The sequence below is a fragment of the Phlebotomus papatasi genome, chromosome 1, assembly GCF_024763615.1.
Source record: "Phlebotomus papatasi isolate M1 chromosome 1, Ppap_2.1, whole genome shotgun sequence".
In the NCBI taxonomy this organism is placed as follows: domain Eukaryota; kingdom Metazoa; phylum Arthropoda; class Insecta; order Diptera; family Psychodidae; genus Phlebotomus; species Phlebotomus papatasi.
In genome coordinates, this window is record NC_077222.1 from 29,373,951 (window position 1) to 29,396,118 (window position 22,168).

Sequence of the window (22,168 nt, forward strand, 5' to 3'; positions counted from 1 at the left end):
ACTTTTCTTCGTGATATCATTGAGAATAGTTGCAAAGTGAACAGTGTTGCTTTACAATCAATACTGCCTTGTTACAAGTTCAACCATATAGGCTATCATTTTGAGAATTAATTGATAAGCCATAGCTTAATTTGACGTGGTGTTCTCTCTTCAAATATCATCAGTGCATTTGATGAGACCGTTAAGATTTGTCATTCGGTATATTCGAGAAAAACTTCAGGATTTTCTTCATGATCAGCAATCTCGGGCGAATGTGACATATCAGCAACTGTGAAAGACTTTTCAGTGATATTTACTAAACCAAAAATACAAATCGTGATAAGAGACAATTCAATAGAACTGTTTTATTTATTTGTGGAAAAGCAATAGTTACAGAACAATATTCCATAATGCATCAACCCTTGAAAAGATTCACACAATGTGGAAGTTTGACGATGATTTTTGCTGTTTTTATTGTTCTGTTTGGTAAATAAGAAAGTCCAAATTGGTTTTTTTTTCTCTGTTTTATGTGTGTGTCAATTTAGCATAAAAGTTTCTCTTGATTTCCATTGTTTTTTGTAGGAGTGAGTTCAACAGCACTAACGACTTTTGGTAAACCCAATCCCAATCAGAATATACCACAACCACCAACTCAACCACCAGGTATGATTTTTTATGAAACCTTGGATTAACATACCCTACACATTTCAAAATGTGTCCAAAAACACTATATATCGCGTACATGTTAGCCTCGTGGCTCAAAGCCACGACCTATGAACGCAAAAGTTAATATAAAAAAGGGGGAAAAAAGTAACGTAAAGGATTCTTTTCTTCCTTACACAGATTTTCTTTTTGTGCGCTCTTACCCTATATTTAGACACTGTAATAAATTTACGATAAAACATACATTCATTACGTATTCCAAAGATTATACAAAAATTCAAAGCTATTTTCGTAGTTAGAATACAAATTACGAATTTATGGTATTACCCTCTACTCAAGAACCAGAATCATTAATTAAGAAGTTTCTTCCATTTTATAAAAAGCTTTTTGTATCACTGTTGTGTAGCTTCGTAAAAATAAAATAGGTCTGGGGAAGCCCTTGCTGATAGCTATCAAATGTTTTAGGGGACGGAAGTTAATTGTGGGAAAAAGAAAAGAAGAAATAAGATAAGAAACAGGAACTTACATTATATGGCAGTGGGGACGCCTGGTGTGATGGGGACGCCTGGTGAAAAATCGGAAGCAATATTTTATTTTGCAATTCTTTTCCCATTTTATCGTTGTAGTTTATTTTTAAATTGCCTCTCATACAAAAAGTAATAAATTCTGACAAATATCATTTATAGCAAAGAGTTCTAAAATAAGTAAATTCACCTGTATATTCTTACCTATGAAAACACGCGAAAGGAAATAGTTCTTGAAAATGTCTCATATGTATAACATTTTATTTATTATTTTTCCATGCAGAAGAACCTTTTCAGTTAGATTTTCACCTCACATGTGCAGAAAATTTTCTTTCAGCAAAAATAGTTTTCTTGTCAAATGCAATGTAAACAAAATGCAATTTAACAAGCTGTACTTTTCAATGTTCTCACTAATTAAGATAGTTTTATGAGTGTCATTAAAAGTTTTGGTATTTAAACGGTCACTCATGGGTTCGTTATGGAAATTAGAATGTAATTTAGACCTGTCGTTTTCAGTACAATACCAAAGAATATTCGAGTGTCCACTAGAGTTAAAATCGTGCGATATATTCACGGCCAGAATTTTTAGTCATAGTTCTATTCTTTTAAATATAACCGTATTATAAAGCCCGCAGAGGCTACCTTGAAGGAAAAATTCTGATTGTAATGATAAGCTTTTTTTCTACTCATTTTAATACTAAAATATAAAATGAGAATGTGCCTTTTCTGAAACAGCAATAAACTATTTGAAAAGTTAGTATTCTCTGTTAATTTTTTTTAATAAATAAAATTTGGTATAGTTGAAATATTAAAGATTATTTTACGATTTAGAGGCACGAACGACAGACCGCAGACCTAATATGCTAATAAATAAATTAATGACGCTATTAATAAATGTCATTAGGATACTGCCATAAAAAAGGAAAATACCTATATTAAATTTTCGTTTTATTCTTACGACTTTTAATTACTATTCTTAATCAACTGACATAAGTTTACAAAGAAATAAAATTTATTGAGGGGAAACGGGAAATTTGTTCGTCTTTATTATCTCCATTATGAAAAAATTTTGTTGAAATTCTGGGTTAGAATGATGAAATAGTCTGAAATATTTTGTGCAACCCATTCTTAACAACCATCCAGTTAACCTTAGGCAGTTGCATACACAGTCACAGCTTTTCTCCATAGGAAAGGGAGCCCCAATGGTTTAAGAAAACAATGCATACTGAAGAGGATGTTACCTATGAGTGGACAAAAAAGATGAGAATAGTCCTCTCAAGCACCTCAGCTAGACAATTCAGTGGGAAATATACCTATGAGTGGACAAAAAAGATGAGAAAAGTCCTCTCAAGCACCTCAGCTAGATAATTTAGTGGGAAATATACCTGGAAATACAGTTTTATCAGTACCCGGTGAGAACGGATCAAAATTTTCCTTATCCGCTGAGAAAAACCACAATTTTCTTTGGAGCACACTTTTTTATTCACTTTTCACGTTCAGAGAAAAATTAACGGTAGTGGAAAGCCATTTTGAAATCAGCTGACTTCCGATAACCCGGCGATATTTCATCGATATTCGATTAATCGAACTATTTAAATTGTGGCAGATCGCAACGGGTTCCTCTTATTTTGTACATTTCTCCCCTATTTCAAAATGGCGTTTAAATTGAAAGTTTACAATAATAAATTTAATTCAAAGGAAATTTTACTTGTGTTTTTTTTTTTCAAAGACATAATCTTGACGATTTAAGATTCATCAACGGGCAATTTGATAAGCTTTGTGATAGGTCGTGTGATTAACTTTCCGCGAACCCTCAATTGTGCCACACGAACTTTACCATCGCTCCCCGGAAACACATCTACCACCAGTCCCAACGGCCACTCCAAACTTGACATGTTCTCAGTCTTCAACAGCACTACATCGCCTTCAGTGAAGTTAGGGGTTTCCTTGTTCCATTTATTGCGTTGTTGTAGTGTGTGAAGGTAGTCATTTTTCCATCTGGTAGTGAGATCATGTTGAAGTTTTGAACACAGTCTCCATCGGTTCAAGTGATCGATGTTCACCACATCTCCAGGATCAACAGGAAGCTGCGTTGGGGCATTTCCAACAAGAAAGTCTCCAGGAGTGAGGCTTCGGGGATCATTGGGGTCGTCCATGAGGGCAATGAGTGGTCTGCTATTAAGCACAGCTTCTATTTGCACGATGATTGTGTTTAATTCTTCATATGTCAGGCGGACATTTCCAACCACACGCGTGAAGTGAGTCTTGAAAGACTTCACAGCTGCCTCCCACAAACCTCCTTGGTGAGGGGCTCCTGGTGGGTTGAAGTGCCACTGCACATGCAAAGTGGAGGAGAAGTTGGCTAGATCTTGTTGCACATTGTGATTGCGAAGCAAATTCCGAAGCTCCTTTTCACCGCCCACGAAGTTAGTCCCGTTATCGCTATAAATATGCGCGGGAAGCCCTCTTCTAGCAATGAACCTTCTGAATGTTGCAATGAAGGCCGCCGAAGACAATGAAGTGATCAGCTCCAAATGAACTGCTTTAGTGGACATACAAATGAATACCACTACATAGGCCTTTTCAGCAACAGATCCTCTGGGCGATCTCTTGATCAGAATATGACCCGTGAAGTCCATTCCGGTGTGAAGAAAGGGACGCAAAAGTGTAGTTCTGGATGACGGCAAGTCTCCCATTAACTGTTCGGCACATTGAGGCTTTGCTCGTATACACGTAGTACACCGATGAATGATGCTGCGAACCAAATTGCGCCCTTTCAGTGGCCAGAATTTTGCTCTGATGGACGACAGCGTTAGCTGAGGCCCAGCATGTAAGAGACGCTGATGCTCTCTTTGAGCAATCCACTCCGAAAGTTTTCCATTTCCGATGAGCGCAGGGTGGCAAGTTTCAAAAGACTGCTCTGAATTTTTCAGGCGACCACCAACACGCAAAATCCCATCGTGATCAATGAATGGAGAAAGTTTTCGGATGGGTAATGTGATTTTGTTCAGTTGATTTGACTTCAACAATGCCAGCACGTCCTTGAAATGAGACGCCTGATCCCAAGAGACTAGCAACATCTCGCTTGTCCTCAGTTCAGCAACTTGCAGATGATCAGGAATAGCACAAGACGTGCTTCGAGTTACACGTTGACGTCTGGATCTGAAACGTTGAACTCCTCTCAATACCCAAGCCAGTACTCGTGTAGCTTTGACAAATGAGCTGCAATGCAACATTAGGGCTTCATAAATGCTTAGCCATGGTCTTTTTGCAGACACTTCAGAACAAGTCACCATCGTAGGACGAAAGTCAAGATGACTTGTAGGTGAGAATTCGGGTGGCCATTCCGACGGACCCTGAAGAAGCCAACTTGGCCCATGCCACCACATTGAGTTATCCAACAAACTCTTCACCTTGCTTCCACGAGATATCATGTCGGCTGGGTTTTCCGAAGTTTTGACATGTCTCCACTGATGGGAGTGTGATGAACTCAATATCTTGGAAACTTTATTCCTCACAAGCGTGTCCTTTCTTCCATGTGGAGCATATATCCAATGCAAAACCACCATAGAATCTGTCCAGAAGAATGTATTGGAAATTTTTAATGCCTCAGATACTGTACTCATCAACTGCGCGGCTAATTCTGCGCCGCAAAGCTCAGCCTTAGGTATGGTAAGAGTCCTTGTGCAATCATGTTTTCCCTTGATTGGAGTGAGTCTTGATTTAGCCACAAGCAGTCCAGAAGATCTGTTATACTGACTATCCTCGTAGACAAGATATATTGAAGCACCGTAGGCCATCATGCTTGCATCGCAATAGGCATGCAACTCCATGTGAGAAGGATTCGAAATCGTAGAAATCCACCTCGGAATGCGTAATTGGCTAATATCTGTCAAACCCACGATGAAAGCTTTCCACTCAGTTAGAAGATCATCTGGAATGGGATCATCCCATCCAATAGGCTTAGTCCAAGCTATTTGGATCAACAGCTTTGCAGAAGTTATGATTGGGCCTATTAAGCCACATGGATCAAAGATCCTCGCCACAGTAGACAATAACTGTCGCTTAGTCCAAGTCTCCGATTGCAAACTTCCTGATACACGAAATTGGAATGCATCAATGACCGGATTCCACAGTATGCCCAATGTTTTTGCTTCTTCGTCCAGTACAAGAGGCGCTTTGGCTTCTGTCGATGGATCTTCTGTTGCAAGAAGTTCAATCCGATTGGAGCGAAATTTGGAGAGTTTCATTGATGCTTCACCAAGTATGGATTGGAGCTGTTGTTTGGCCTCGATGACTTCATCAACTGTTGAGGCTGAAAACAAACAATCATCCACATAGAAATTTTTTCTCAAAATGGAAGCAGCAATGGGGTAAATCTCTTCATATTCTTCCGCTAACTGCATCAGCACTTTAGTAGCTAAATATGGGGATACTGATACTCCAAAGCAAACTGTACGGAATCGGTAATCAACAATTTCTCCCCTGTCCGTCCATAAAAATCTCTGAAAGTCTCTATGTAGAGGGTTTAGGAGCACCTGCAGGTACATCTTTACGATGTCGCAAGTAAGCACAACTTCGTGCATTCTAAATCTCCACAGGATCGACAGAAGTGTAGGCTGGACAGTAGGGCAAGCCAACAAGCAATCGTTGAGACTCAATCCAGACTTAGACCTCGAGCTACCGTTAAAAACGATTCGCACCTTGGTAGTGGAAGAGGACTCTCTGATCACACAGTGGTGAGGGAAATAATACGACCGATTCTCCAGTTCCTGGGCAGGGACTCTTTCGATAATATCAAGGGACAAGTACTCCTTGAAGATTGCATCGTACTCCATCATCAACTTAGGACTCTTTTCTAGTCTCTTGGTAAGATAGTTTAATTGCCTGAGTGCCAGCTGACGATTGTTGGTCAAGTTCTGGACATTCTCATTTAATGGCAGCTGCACGACATATCTACCATTGGGATGTCGATAGGTTGTGGCTGAAAAATTACCTTCAACATCCTGATACTCGGAATGAGTTGTGACTTCCTTTGGCACCTCTTCGATCTCCCAAAACTTGCGAATCGTACGTTCAATACTGGTGAGTGTCGTGAGGTGACATGAAGCGTGAGTATGATCGAAGGCAGGGGGACATGGGCCTACGACCAGCCAACCAAATATGCTGTCTTGCAGTAAGGGCAATCCCTCTCCTAGCTTGATTCTATCGGGTTTCATAAGCGACCACGCCAAGCCTCCGCCAATTAAGAGGTCGATCTTTTGAGACTTGAACCACATTGGATCAGCTAAAGTAACATGAGATGGAATTGCAATTTGGCTCAGATCAACAGCAAAATTGGGTTGCTCGCCAACTACTTTGGGCATGACAATGCAATGAATTGCTTCAACTTCTTGAGAAGACTCAAAATTACATTGCAGGTTCACCTGCACCTCCTGGTGGCCAGTTTGCATAATGGATCCTACCCCATCAATCATGAAATTAGTACGTTTGGGGACTAATCTTAGCCTCTGACACATGTACGTAGTAATGATATTGATTTGGGAAGCTGGATCTAGCACAGCACGGCAAGATTCGACATGATTGTTTGGCCCTTGGATTCTAACAATTGCGGTTGCAAACAAGACATTAGACTTTACTCCCCCAGATGCCCCGGAACAACTTAGGGTGGCAGATGTGTTAGGAGTAGGTCTATTCCCTTGAGACAAATTTGACATGGTGCCGTCAGGGTTATCTTGATTGTTATTCGACTGAGAATGTGGGACAAACGCGTCATGGAGCAGGTGATTATGTCTTTGATTACATTTTTTGCATAACTGATAAGTGCATGAATCAATTACATGGGATTCGCTCAAACAGTTTAGACAAATTTTCAGATTTTTGACTGTACTTAACCTTTGCTTGGGTTGAAGACCCAGAAATTTCCTACACTTAAACAATTTATGAGGATTAACTTTGCAAAAACTACAATTTTCCTTGACTTTATTCTCAACTACACAAGAAGAAGCTTTTCCTGACTTACTCTTTTGTGTGATTGGGCAGCTCTCAAGGCTCCTGCAGCGTTTCTCAAGAAACTCGTCAAAGTCTGTCCAGGTAGGAATGGAGTCTGGGCACTTTTCACTCCATTGCGTCTGAGTTTGATGATCCAAATGTTTCAGCGCCAAATGAATCAGCCATGGATCTCTTGATGAAACTCCCAATGCATCCACAGCTTCCAAAGCCTGAGAAGTTGTGGATTGCAGCTTCCGTAGAGCAGTGACATCAGACTTAGTAATGGTGGGCTGATTCAGGAATTTATCCATGAACGCAGAAATGATGATCATCTTGTTGTTGTATCTCTTCTCAAGACGACCCCAAGCGATGGTGTAATTCTCGTCAGTGATTGGGAGACTACCGAAGAGTCCAAGTGCTTCTCCACTTGTAGAATTTCTCAAGTATTGCATCTTTTGGGATTTTGACAGTCTTATATTTTTATCTACAGATGAGATAAAAAGATTTTTGAATGTCATCCATTCGCAATAATCCCCGGAAAAAGTGGGAATTTTGATTGGTTCCAGCTTTGCACTGTGGTCAGAGACATCAAGAATATCGGAGTTCTCGAGCGTTGCTGTCAAATTATTTCGAGAAGCTTCCAGTAAAGTCTCAACTTCCTTCCGTTGATTTTGTAGAAGCTCCTTCAGCTTACTTTCTTCACTCAATCGTTGCAATCTTTGTTCTTGCAGCTGTTGTTGCATCAGTGAGAGCATTTGCTGGACAGTTTGATTCTCAGATGATGTATTCAGCCCTGAAGCTTCACCAGCTGCATTATAACCTCTCTTCTGAGTGGTAATTGCGGCGATTAACTGACTAAGTTCCTGTTCCACCTGAAGACATTCATCCATGAAGGTTAGAAACTCTTCCTGTTCCCTTTCTTTGTCTTCAGGGGCTGCTGAAGCGATAATCTCGGATTGCACAGCCTTAAATTTTCCCTCGATAATCCCGACCATATCTCTCTGTGCTATTAACTCAGTCTCAGCTTGACCATCTTCCAAATTCTCAGGATCTCTCTGGTACTTTTCCACAATCTTCCGGACAGAGGTTAATTGACCTTTGTATGCACGCCTGCTCAATTCCTTGGACGGCATTTTGCTGGCGGGAATCTGCTGCTCCCTCGACGACTCAGACAGGACCAAATGAAGAGGATGTTACCTATGAGTGGACAAAAAAGATGAGAATAGTCCTCTCAAGCACCTCAGCTAGACAATTCAGTGGGAAATATACCTATGAGTGGACAAAAAAGATGAGAAAAGTCCTCTCAAGCACCTCAGCTAGATAATTTAGTGGGAAATATACCTGGAAATACAGTTTTATCAGTATCCGGCTCGAAGGACCAAATGAAGAGGATGTTACCTATGAGTGGACAAAAAAGATGAGAATAGTCCTCTCAAGCACCTCAGCTAGACAATTCAGTGGGAAATATACCTATGAGTGGACAAAAAAGATGAGAAAAGTCCTCTCAAGCACCTCAGCTAGATAATTTAGTGGGAAATATACCTGGAAATACAGTTTTATCAGTACCCGGTGAGAACGGATCAAAATTTTCCTTATCCGCTGAGAAAAACCACAATTTTCTTTGGAGCACACTTTTTTATTCACTTTTCACGTTCAGAGAAAAATTAACGGTAGTGGAAAGCCATTTTGAAATCAGCTGACTTCCGATAACCCGGCGATATTTCATCGATATTCGATTAATCGAACTATTTAAATTGTGGCAGATCGCAACGGGTTCCTCTTATTTTGTACACATACGTCTTATAATATTAGTATATTTATAATATAATAATACCTAATTTTGTTAAAGACTTGATCAGTGAAATATAGTAATAATAAGTTTTTATTATTAAAAATTACAGAAATGGCTTCAATTTATTTAAATAGTAATTTACGATATTTGAGGGAAAAATGAAGAAATTATAATTTTCATTGATTGTCTCAATTCTTATAAAATTTTAAATTGAGTAGGTACTGTTCATTAGGATATTTTTCTTAACAAATAAATTTTGAAATTGACTAAAAAATGTTGCCACAATAAACATATTGCAATAAATAGCTACATAATTATTGCACCGGATAGGTCTCGACCCTAGGTTTCTTTTTTGTTTCGTCTGAATTTATCATGAGGGCTGCGTTAATTGACTCCACTTTTGATTCTTGGGCCCTCAGCGAGGGTACGGGAACTCTTGGTGCCAAGAACACACTCTAACCAACTAGCGCGAACTATCTTTGTCGACGAGGTTGTTTTGTTCAACTGATCGGCATCACTGGATTCTACCAAGCTGGGTCAGGTTGAATTCGTTCTTTTTAGTTTATTCTTTGTTACAATTTTCTGATTTTGTATTTTCTTTACTTTTTTCTACTTTTCTTTTTCTCACTTAGACAAACTGTGTAAGAGGAGCGGACCTTATTGATTTAAATAAGTAAAATAAACAAATAACAAATACATAAATATATATTGATAAATAGTGCAAATATACATCGAAGTAACATAAATTTAAGGATTTTCTTATGATTTTTACAAATAAGAAAAATTTGTCAGATATGTTAAATTCCGTTAAAATTTGTAATGGTAAGAAGTTCAGTTTTTTATTACGTATTTTTCATTATTCCTTTGTCCATTGAAAGTAAAATTTAGAAGAGAACTTGTAAAAATAATATTTCTTGCAATATTTTAAAATAATTAAACAAAAAATAAAAAATGGATTTTAAATATTAGAAAGAGTGATTCATTATAATCCTATTCTTTCTTTTCTAGTTTAAAAATTTTAAGTAATAAAAGACTTAAGATTAAAGGATTATTAAACGATTTTTTTTAGTAAAGCAGACTGGTATACAAAACCACTTGACAAATTTGCTATGCGATCAGTGATTCAGTGGTTTCTGCCTGATGAGATGGTTGTTACCTGATGAGATCGGTAGTGAAATCGGTCTGCAGCCGCAATCAAGCATAGCGAGAATAAATTGAATTGAATTGAATTGAATTTCTAGGATATTCCCAAAAATACTAGGGCAGATAGTAGGGAGAAGTGGGGCACCTTTGAAAGTGGGGTACTTTTGAAATTGGGATTTTTCACCTATTTTTAAATAAAATTGCTAAATAGCATTATGATATGGCTCAGTTCCACTTAAATATTGAAGAAAAATCCCAATTTTAAAGGTGCCCCACTTCCCCCTAACGGAAAGTTGCAAGGTTTTATTCTCGTAAAACCACAAAAATATCCAATAGGAAATTTAGTCTTCTACAATGTTATCGAAGACAATACTTCTCTATTTCAATGAGAAATTTACTTAAAATAAATTGGTCAATATTAATAATTTCTATAGAGAAAATATTTTAAAAACAGGGCTGAAAATTTTAAAATGATTTATTTTACATGAAAGAGGGCTATTTATCAAGACTATTTATGGTAAAAATTAAGATTTAGGGGGAAATGTTGCAGCGTTGAAATGAGGTACTTTTTAAATTGAACTCTTTTCTCCTATTTTTAAAAGGAATTAAGGCTCATTATAATGCAATCTAGCTTTACATAATGGGCATGTAAAACTAAATAATATGACAATAAGATTCACTTTTTCACCACTAGGTGAAAAATGCCAAATTTTAAAACTGCCCCAATCCAAAGGTGCCCCACTTGCTCCTAGACTATTTTATCTTAAAGTATATTGAATTTTGAAATCATTCAATTTGTCTCTTTGAAAATCGGAATCAAGTTTTAACAAAATAATGTAACACATGTCTAAACAATCTGCAATAAATCTTCTCAAAAGCCTCATTTCCCCTCAAGATGAATAAGAACTAGGTTTACACTTATTAGAAATATTTTTAAATTTTCATTTGTTTTAGGAACATTATCGTATTGCATATTTTATAAAATTGACTTTCTTATGTTATTATTTCGAATTTTATTTAACAGGATTTTATTTTAAATTTTAAAAGAATTTCTAAAAGGATTTTTTAATTCTGTGTAAAGTTATAATTTATTATTTAATCAATTGTGTGCCATTATTAAGTTTTTATGATTTTTCATTGTACTAAAGCAGTTACAAAGCTTAGCTAAAATTTTAGTACGACATTCTTCAACCATGTTATATTTGGTAATTTCATTAGGCTTAATCAATTTTCTCTTACTATATTCATTATTCTCAAATTTCTATAAAAGCTAATTTGAAAATTTCTTCACAATAATTTTGAAAAGAAACAAAAACCCTACTGGTAAAAATAAAAGAATCAAATTGACTCTTTTCAACAAAAAAAATGGTCATATTTGATCCTTTGAAAGGTTCACTTAAATCTTTTGAAATTTTGTATGCATATTTGTCACGATAGATTATTTTTTATCTTAAATATGGTACTCTTATCGTATTTCTCTCAACTGAGCGAACACCAAAGATAACTTTTTCACTATTTTGATTCGTTTATTCCGGAGATAAATAGGTGTCAAAACAGTAACCCTTTCAAAGGATCATCGGTGACCCTTTCATTTTTACCAGTGTTTGTTACAGGCAGGGATTTTATTATTCAATTTTTTTAAAATTGCTTCTTTCATCTTTTCTATAATTCAATTTATTAAAATAGATTTAGATATAGGTTATAAAACATTTAATGTAGTATATAATCCAAGGAATAACTGCCATTTCAGTGTTAAAGAAACTATACAGTATTTGTGAAGTGTTTTACTTTATGAAATTAAGTAAAGGAAAGTATCTATTCGTACGATTCCAAGCTTTGTAATAACTTAATTTTTCCTATGCTTTTCTACAAATTAAAAATACAAAAAAAGAACTTAACTGTTTAAGGACAATTTAGCCACTGGCAATTTAAAGAAATAAGGTAAAGTGCCCTCGCTCGACCGGTTCCTCGTCTCGACCGGTAGATTTATTTATTCAATTTATTTATATTTTCTATAATATTTATACAGCCCCATAATGTATTATTAGTATACAGTGACATGAATTAAATAAATAAATAAATAAATAAAATAATTTTGCGTATGATCTAACATTAATAGGTCAATCATTCCATGAATAATACGAATCAGTGGTAAATACATAGAAATTGACGAAATTGATCACCAAACATTCAAGAATTGACCCACCGGTCGAATCGAGGAACCCGGTCGAGTAAGGGTACTTTACTTTATCCAATAAGTTCCTAATCAGCTTTGGAAGTTACACAAAAGAAACTCCTGAACTCTGAAAACCAAAATTTCTCGTGAAAAGGGCTTTGGTTAATGGTGACAACCTCTTACTGAAAGTAAATTTTCAATTAGGCTTTTCATTAAAAAGGTTCATTCACTTCAAAATATATGGGAATTGAATCGTTTAAATTTTTCCATTTTAAAAGAATGAATTTTAAATAATCTTTTTATACCAGTATGGGAAAAATAAGGTTTTAAAATTATTTTAATAATGAATCATTTAATAGTAATAGTAATGTACATAGTAATAGCATCGTCAATTGATTTTAGAGCTTTTTTAGATTTGAATTTTTTTATTTTTTATCAGTTTCCAATACACTATTGTTTTTTTAGGATGGAGTCGAATTGATTTCAAACCATTTCGGCATTGATTTCTAGGAGATTATGGCATTAAGATATAGCGGAATTTATTTCTAAAATATGTATCCCGGTCAAAATCCCGAAAGCCAAAATCGTGAATGCAAAAATCGCAAATTGGTAAAAGTGTCATTACTTACTTGCACCACCTGTGTTTCATGGAGAAAAAAGGAGCATTTCATATGTTTTGGGAAATTATTTCACATATTATCCTCCGTCCTCTATGTGCTTTTGACCCCTTTGAGCTTTGAAAATTCCAAATTGCTCTTTCGGGATCTTGTCTTTTGGGGTTTTAACTCAATAATTCATCAATCGAATCTATGAAAAAACTCAAATTGAATATTAAAAGTTACTACTTCATTACAGTGCTATCACACCAGGATTTTTTCAATTTGTAAATTCAATTTAATTTTCAGATGAATTGTTCCTATGCGTTATTTTGCATTAAAAATCATTTGAATCGCTTATTTATTGATATAGACTAATACTTGGCCCACCAAAACATGTTTAAATATGCTAAAATAACATAAATGTGGTTACCAAAATTAATTTCAACTCAGCAAATTAAAATGTTAAAATTGCTCAATAATTCCAATTTTAGGCGATATAGGCACTCTCATTTTCGTTGTTTCTTTCTGCAAATGGGGTTCACTATGTGAAGTAGTTCCTCAAATTCTTCAGTAGCCATACGAAGAAAATTGTTGTGCCCAAAAGAATCACCAGTTGCGATATCATCATACATTTTTTCAATGAATCCGTGGGCAGATCACTCTTGGATCCATTTTCTGGCCCACAATCTCTTTCTTTTACCTTGAGAAACATTTTTATTGAACGTATCCTACATAAAGTAGGAAAATTTCTTCCCCATCACTGGACTCACTCATTTTTTTAATAATGTAACAAAATCACAAATGACAAAATAAAACAACTGGCAATTTGCGCGGTTTCTTTTGAATTTAGCAAATTTTTCACAAAAATGTGTCCTGGCTATGAAAAATTTCAAGTCGTTTTCGCAATTTTAAAGCTCAATTTGCTGAATTCGATTTAAAATTAAATTGTGAAAAATCCTAGTGTGATAGCACCGTTATAAAATCAATTAATTGTTTTAGAATTATTGTAATTAAATCTTTAAATTTTTCTTAGTGTCAATATAAGATGGAGAAATATACGCTCAAAAATAGATAATTTTAACTTTGATAGCGAATATAATAGTGGGGTTTATTAACAAGAGGTAACTCACTTCGGGTAATTCGAGCCAATCTAGCCAGGGAACCCACGGGAAACCGAAGAACCCACGGGGAACTCGACACTGAGAGAAATCCGAAAAAGTTAAAATAACATTCCGGAAATGTTAATTTTACCCTGCAGTATTGACCCAAAATCGGTGTAAATATTACCCTTTTTAGGTGTATTAGGGGTTAAATTAACCTTTTTCATGTTAATTGTACCCCTAAAAAGGTGTAAAATTAACATTAAAAAATGTTGATATATCTTTACACCTAAAAAGTGTTAAAGTTATGAGGAAAAAAAAGTTAATCGCACCCTCTTTCTTTCTCAGTGGAGGAACATTTAATCAGGAAATTTATATATTTTATCAGAGAACCCACGAGGAATCTGGGGAACGCATACATTTTTTTGGGGACTCAGGAACTCGAGCCATTCTAATTGGTTTATGAATCACCCCTTGTACATTAAGGTGTATGGACGAAATACTTATTTAAGTAACCTTCAAAATATGGTTAAAAATTATAAAAAAATTATTGAATTAAATTCAGTAATTCACCCTTTCTTTTCTTCTTGTAAGGACACAATGGGGGAAATATGGACAATATAACATTTAATTGTCTTAATTGCTTCTTAACTTTCTTTTTTGTATTGCCATGCAGACAATTCATTTAATTTTAATTTTTTCATTATCAACAGTGAGAGCGAAAGAATGCAAAACACATTCAGATTGCTTCGTCCTGCAGAACACGAGTTGTGTTAAGGAATATTACGATGATCGCTATCGATGCCTGTGTGGGGACTACACGGCTCCTGTCAATGGTTTCTGCACAGCTAAATTCAAAGGTGAGCCCTTCAGCAATCCACCTACAGAGATAATCCCCCATAAGTAAATGCTGTGACCTTTTCTACCTTGCAATCAAATTGAGCGATTCCTATCACTGTTGGTTATCAAGAACAGCCAAGATAGGAATATTCTTCCGTTTTTAGAAATATACTCTTCGGCATGTGGCATGCAAATGAATTGCGAGTTTTCTTGTTAATCATGGTCAGTACAAAATACCCCAAATTGAATACATAATTTATAAATGTGAAATTTCTTCATTTACAATCCTACCATCATGCACCGCTAAAAAGGATGTTGTAGAACATGTGAAAAAGCAAACACCTAAATACCACCAATACTCCTTTTTTTTCGAGTCATATGATTTACTTTCCTTTTACATGCATTTTCATTCCTAAAACCTCGCCATTGAATTTGTCCTTAACCCACAAATCACTGCATTCACATCCAAAATAGGGTGTGTGAATTCTAATATAAAGTGAGAATTGCAAATGCCCAACCCCGGTGTGATATACCCATATGTAAGCTTCGTTCTCATGATTAATTTTCACTGACCAGGAGAATCATTTTAAATAACTTTTTATCATTATCACCATTAACCCACTTTATGTTATCCTATGGCTCAATCGGAATCCAAGTCCGCGAAAAGAGGAGAGTACTTTCTCGCGTGAGGAAGGAGTTTCACCTGTGAAAATGGGGCCACATATAAGCTTTTTTTTCCTCTTTCTTTCATCTTAACCATGTACAACATCGAATAATTACTGGACTCTTTCTGACCCATACATAGACGCGCTTTGTTCATGAGGGTGGTTTGAACTAATTATATGCAAATTAAATGCAACGACGCCAATGTAAATTCAATTTCCCGCTCTCTTTCTCACTCTTACCTGCAAGCAATTAAATGCAAAGAAATGAGGAGAAACTTGTGTTTTTCTTGCTTAACACCTTCATTTTCTCTCTTTGGACTCTGCCTTTTTGGCCACAGGTTTGAGGCACATGTGCTCAGATGTCAAAGAATGCGAAGAGGGAATGCTCTGTGCCGTGGAGAACTCCACAAAAACAACAGCTTTGGGTACTAAAGTACCTTCCAGCACTGCTGATCAGCAAAAACTGTGCCTTTGCGACGAAGACAACGGATATTCGGAAAGTCCAAGGAACAACAACTGCAGTGGTAAGTTTTTAGTTTTTTTGTTCAAGTGACACTTGCTGAGATATTCATTCAGGAACTAGCATAATGTTCTTAGATGTTCTAAATATTGATTAAAAATTTGTTCCTCCGCAAAAAAATAAGAGCTTTCAAGATTTTTTTTTACCAGCCTGGTCCATCCCCGGGTTCTGGGCTCATTGAGCTTACCTAGAACTGGAAAAGGGATGAAGCGTTTAAGAAGCGGTATGACATAGTCGAAAGCTTTGGAGAAAAATTGGGTTTTCTGTATAGGATTCTGTAACAATATGACAATGTCATATGACAAATTTCTATTGTAAATTCCGGAGCAGAATAACATTAAAGCACAGTGAGCGAGCATCGAATAGGAATAGGAAAAAGCTCTATGAAGCTCTAGGCAACTGACAAAAAATGGTCATTTGATTAGTCCTTCCGAATTAAACATTTAAAAAAAAAAATAAATTTGCCGTATGACATTGTCATACTGTTACAGAATTCCCTTCCTGAACGGTGATGTTAGGAAAGGATGGGGTAGTTTCACGCTTTAGATACTATCAAAAATAAACATTCTTAAAGCGAAAAATAATAATTAGCAAGATTTCTGTATATTTTTAGATAGTCAATACTTAAAAGAAACTAATGAAACATAATTAGTTTGAATATGGTTCATAATTGTTTTGCAAAAAAGTTCTGCCGTGTGTAACTGTCCCTGCCTCCCCTACTTGTGACTATGGGGAGCTACAAACCACCTAACATTTCTGTATTTATCAAAATGATTCCTTCTCTCTCTATGGTTAGCGATTCTTTTAGTGCAAATTAAAATGCAATTAACGAGGCCCGTTTATGGTCAAGACATGCGTACATTTTAACTAAGTGTGAAATTGCATCGACACGATGAATAATAAAAAATCATAATACGTAATTAATAAATAAAATAAAATAATAATGCAGATGTTCTACTGCGACTCTGCATTGGCAAGGTGACTAATCGCTTGAAAATTAGATGCTGTGTACAGTCACCAGCGCAACTTACGGGAGAAAATAGTGCCATCTTGCGGAGAAAGAGATTGTCAGAATTACTCATTTTTGGCAATTCGTTTTTTTAATTTTGTGAAAGTCGAATATCGCTATTGACTTTAAAAAAAATTATTCATTTTACAAATTAAAAATTCAAAAATGTATTTAAACCACAATATCACACAGCGGCATTAGTGTCGCTTTAAAGATTTGGGTATTTTGAGATAGAAGCCACCAAACAACGAATGATAAATTTAAAATTGAAATCAAACGTTTTATTACTAACGTATTCAGAGTATACTTGAAATATTCACATTTAATAACAATTATTAATTTTTTCGCTTTTATTTCTTATGCGTCACTATCGTTCTTAATTTCAATAAAATATTAATACAAAAGAGTCATTTTCTGAATTCTGGATTTATTGACATTATATTTAATTAACAGAATGTCAATAACTATGCTGTATAATTTTATGATACAGAATGAAAGAGAATTTTCAGAATATCATGAAAAAACTTGAAAATTTTAATGAAAAAGATGTGCTCTCTCTATAGCGCAATGCATCACTCTTATTTTTAGAAAGTGCTACTAATTTTTTAAAATGTTTCGGGATTTGACTCAGATTTTTTTTATAAAAGCGGCTCATTATTTAATTTGTTTCAAGTAAAGAACACGAAATAGATTTATATATTTTATATTTTTGTGAAACTGAAGACTAACTCAAACAAGTTAGTTAGCAAGTTGATACTTTTAGAATTACAAGGAAGCAACTCAGAAAAAACTTATCTGAAAAGATAAAAATGTGAAGGCTTCAATGGTTATTTTAATACTCAGACGAATAGAAAAGAAATAAATCGGTTTTATCCAGATATTAAATTGAAATAATTATTTCCACAGAATTGAGTCTTTCATGCTATCCCCTGAAAAATGGCTCAGAATGAATTGGTCCCTTGTAATTTCCAAGGAGCGAATTAATCAATTGCGTGTTTAATCTTATTGATATTTAAATAACTAATTTTTATTTAAATAAGTTTTTAAATCATAAAAGAACACGTTTTATTTAATTTGATGGTGATTTTCAAAGGGGTTTTCATTGATACTGGATACTAAAACTAAAGAATAAGAAAATAAAATTTTGGCTTTATTTAATTTACAATATTTTGGGAATTCATAATAATTCCTAACTGTTTCAAAAATAAAAAATAAAAATAAGACCACGAAGATGTACACAGGGTACAAGATTTACACTCAGGAGTATCCTTCTTATTTTTTTCTGTGGTCCATCTAAAACAGTGAAGAAATCTGAAAATTCCGAATTAGTTTCCGAATAATTAATTAATAAGCCTACACATGACATTGTAATTTTGTAAATTAATACATCTTATGTTCTTATGAATATTTGGCATATACAACCTGCGAAGGAGCTTTTCCACTGTTTTGCTTTGGAAGTTGGTCACCAACGATAAGACAGCGGTGGACGCTAAAAACCTACAATTTACTTGCATCAAATTTATTAATTTTGCAAAAAAAAATTATGTGAAAATTATCAGGCGCAATAAATAATAATAAAATTTATTCGTATTTTGATAAATATAAATATCTTCGTCTTTGATCTTCTTTAATTGACTAAAATATCAAAGGTTATTGTGAGGATCTTAAAACAAAAAAAAACAGAAAATTTTGAGGTAATCTTGTATGATGTAAAGTGTCATTAATCTTTAACTCTATTAAAAAAATCAATTTTGAGACTAAATATTAAACTCAATTTTTTTTCTTTCTTGTGACGACTTCAGACCTTGAAGGTCTCAAAATCCTCAAAATTCTAAATAGAAACAAATTTTATTAATTATTCGGATTTTAATGGATTATTTGCCCATAAAACCTAATGCTGAAAAAAACGTTATATATAGAATTTTACAAAGAAAATATTTGTCAAAAATGGAGCATATTGACATGATTTATTTCAGAATTGTTCAAAATATTCAATTTTGATGAATATTTCTCATATATCTACAGATCTTTTTAGAACATGAGGACAAATTGCAATTTATTTCTTAATAAATGTATTGGATGATTGCAAAAGTTCGTAGGACTTTTTCATGCAGGTTGTTAAGGGTATCCCGTAGATTACATCCACCATTCTTGTTTAGTTTTTTGCGTGTATTGGAAAGATTATAGTATCTTACGTCACTCTCTAATGCCAAGTATTCTTCAAATAGGTCGATATGTTCTTTGGAGGATTTTCTTTGGACTTTGGAGGACTTCGAATTTTCTTCAAGAAAGAACAGGCTTTTCCTTATAAAATGGGATTGATAAGATTATATATCTTTAGAGGGCAGGTGTTAAGATCAATGGAGACTAATCTTTCATTAAACAAACAATACTTCTAAAAGAAAATATCTGCTGAAGTTTACATTTGGGAGTCCTACGAACTTATGCAATCATCCATAGTAGAAACTGTTTTTTTTAGACATTGCAGTGTTTCCATGTTCTAACTATCAATTTTTTGTAAAATGAAGACTTTTTTAAAGTTGAAGGTAGTTATCGAGGGTCACCTAATACGGGTTGTAGATTGTATGTTTAGCCCAGTTTCCGAATGTTTCTAAATCTTAAATAATAACAAGCAATTTTAAAAGTTTTTCAAAATCTAATGGATCATTTACCCTAAATATCTAATACTAATCCTAAGTCAAAATTTTCCCGAAATCTTACCTGATCTTCAAGTCTTTATCTTTAATCTTTTAATCCTTCGCAATTTGGATTCTAGATCGATAGCTATTAAAGATGGATATCCGTGATGAAATTTCTATTAAAACTTCAGAAATTTAGCATTTTGCCAAAATACTACCCCTTAAGACTGGTAAATAATCGGAAAATTATTTAATTTAGAATCTATGGGTTAAATCAAAGCTTTGCAGGTGATCTAAAGAACTTTTATAACATTTTAAATTTAATGAACTATTAGAATGAACAAGGAACAAATAAGACTCGTAATTGATGAGAAGAAAATTTAAATAAATTTAATTGAAGCTTTCTCAATTTAAAGGCTCTGCATTGTCAAGTCTTAAGGTGTCTACACACTAGGACCAATTAGAAAAAAAACTGTTTTAGTAATAGAAATAATTAGGATTCAAGAACTTAATATTTAAATTATTAGATTTTTTGTTATATGTGTAATAAAATTATTTTCTTGTTCCAGGAGCAATCACGATCTTCGCAGGAATTATCGTGCCACTGATATCCCTGATGATTGGATCCATTCTTGCCAGAAAGCCCCTTCAGTAATCTGAAGGAAAGCTGCTGAATGATGAAAACTACACCATTCTATCTGCACAACCTGCACACGAAAAGCAATTAGAAAACAAGGAATAAAAAAGCAAGACCACTAATGTGCTATTAGCAAAATATTGCACCACGATGCCTTATGAAAAAAAAAGAAAATAATATGGGAATAGGGTAAAAGCCATGTACAAGTTTTTTTTTGTAATTATCGTATAATAATAGTCTGTGGGTGATATTTTGATTGCACTCAATGTTAGCTTTCGTGCTAGAATGTGTTTATAAAACTTTACATTGATGTTCATCTTATTGTGACCTTGCAGGGTAAGAATTATTTTAATTAATGTGCTAGACGAGATATTTGAAAATCAAAGTAAAATTTGTGTTTGCTTCAGAAACGAAACTAAAATGTTAAGCAAATTATTTTATTAATTACTTTTTCTCATGTAAATAAATAAAGCAAGTAAGAATGAAAATTCTCTGGTAACTTCTTCTCAATAATTAATTACAATGTTTTGTGCACACGCAAGAATCACCCTTTATTATAAAAGTTTAATTCTGCTTTTTGTCAGACAAAGTCAAACCCCTATTTAGAGTAGTTATACTTTTTGTAAGGAGAAAAACTTATGAATATTTAATAAATTATAAGAAGAACAAAAAATAATGTTATATAAGACCAATGGACACTCTAAATTCTGTTTTATTGTGATTTCCATTATTCCAATCAATGTACCCCACATTAACATGGTAAATGCTGTGAAAATGTGCAAGTATTGAAAAATATATAGCCATTCAAACGTACAAGTAATTTTATCTGGTGGATATTAATAAAATAAATAAATAGAAAAATAACTTTATAAAGCTTTATTTTATTGTGAGCTTAAAATCAAAAGAAAATAAATGCACAAAATCAATTTAAATCCCTGATAAGTAATGCCTTAAAAAATTCTTTGATTAATTCTACATTATATCTACATTAATTATACCTGGTAATATTGTATGATTATTCTAGAAATAAATTTTCTTGATAGATAAATTATGTATTTACAGGTTTGTAAGTTGAGATTCCTAATAATCAAAGGGTAACTCATTTCCATTTTTACTAATGAAGGTTTTTAGTTTTTCGGGTTTCACGAAACATTTTTCGGACAATTAACAAGGGTTTCTCAATATGAGTTAACTCTTGCTAATAAATTGCTAATTAATCTTACTTATTGTGTTTGTTAAATCATTTCATGTACTCTGATTAGGCTTAAACTTTATCAAAGTGCGCCTTGAAATTTACGATTATGAATATATCGAGTGATTTCAAAACTAAGAGAACGCTCCACAAAAAGACAATTTAAATGATTAATAATTCATCCACTGGTAAAAATAAAAGGATCAAATTGATCTTTTCGCAAAGGATGGATCAAATTAACATGTTCTATACTGATAAACGTGTATTCAAAAATCGAAATTTGATCCATCCTTTTCAAAAGGATTAAATTAGGATCAATTTGATCCTTTTATTTTTACCAGTGTCAGAATTAAATTTTACATAGCTAATTCGAAATTCATGAAACCATTAGAATATGGCCCGGATTAATTTGAAACTCTTGACTCTTGTATTCCACAGCTGCACTTTTTGTGATTTTCAATTAAAAAAACATTCGGACCCTTACTGGGACCTCATTAGTTTACCCCAATCCTGCTATTAACCATTTAAGGACGATTGGGTCACCGGTGACCCAAAAATGAAACTTTTCCTACGACCTTCTAACTAAAGTTGTATTTTGTTCTAAAAAAAACAAAAAAAATGATTTTTTCTGAGATTTCTATTCTGAAAAAATAATGGTCACCACAACTACTAGAGACACTTATATCAATATTTGGAATT

The 22,168-nt window shown here is 34.1% G+C and overlaps 2 protein-coding genes across 2 annotated transcripts; one reads left to right on the forward strand and one right to left on the reverse strand.

Annotated features, from left to right (window-relative positions):
- LOC129799603 (uncharacterized) lies at positions 1 to 21,325 on the forward strand. The gene is made up of 5 exons (XM_055843630.1): positions 1 to 465; positions 562 to 642; positions 14,681 to 14,827; positions 15,811 to 15,996; positions 20,210 to 21,325. The coding sequence occupies exons 1-5, from the start codon at positions 390 to 392 to the stop codon at positions 20,293 to 20,295; spliced, it is 576 nt and encodes a 191-aa protein (XP_055699605.1). The 5' UTR covers positions 1 to 389; the 3' UTR covers positions 20,296 to 21,325.
- On the reverse strand, positions 2,548 to 8,400 carry LOC129799602 (uncharacterized). The gene is made up of 2 exons (XM_055843629.1): positions 7,189 to 8,400; positions 2,548 to 5,481 (listed from the first exon to the last, which is right to left on the reverse strand). Exons 1-2 carry the CDS (start codon positions 8,288 to 8,290, stop codon positions 2,912 to 2,914), a joined length of 3,672 nt encoding a protein of 1,223 aa, XP_055699604.1. The 5' UTR covers positions 8,291 to 8,400; the 3' UTR covers positions 2,548 to 2,911.
- Positions 21,326 to 22,168: the final 843 nt, after the last annotated feature.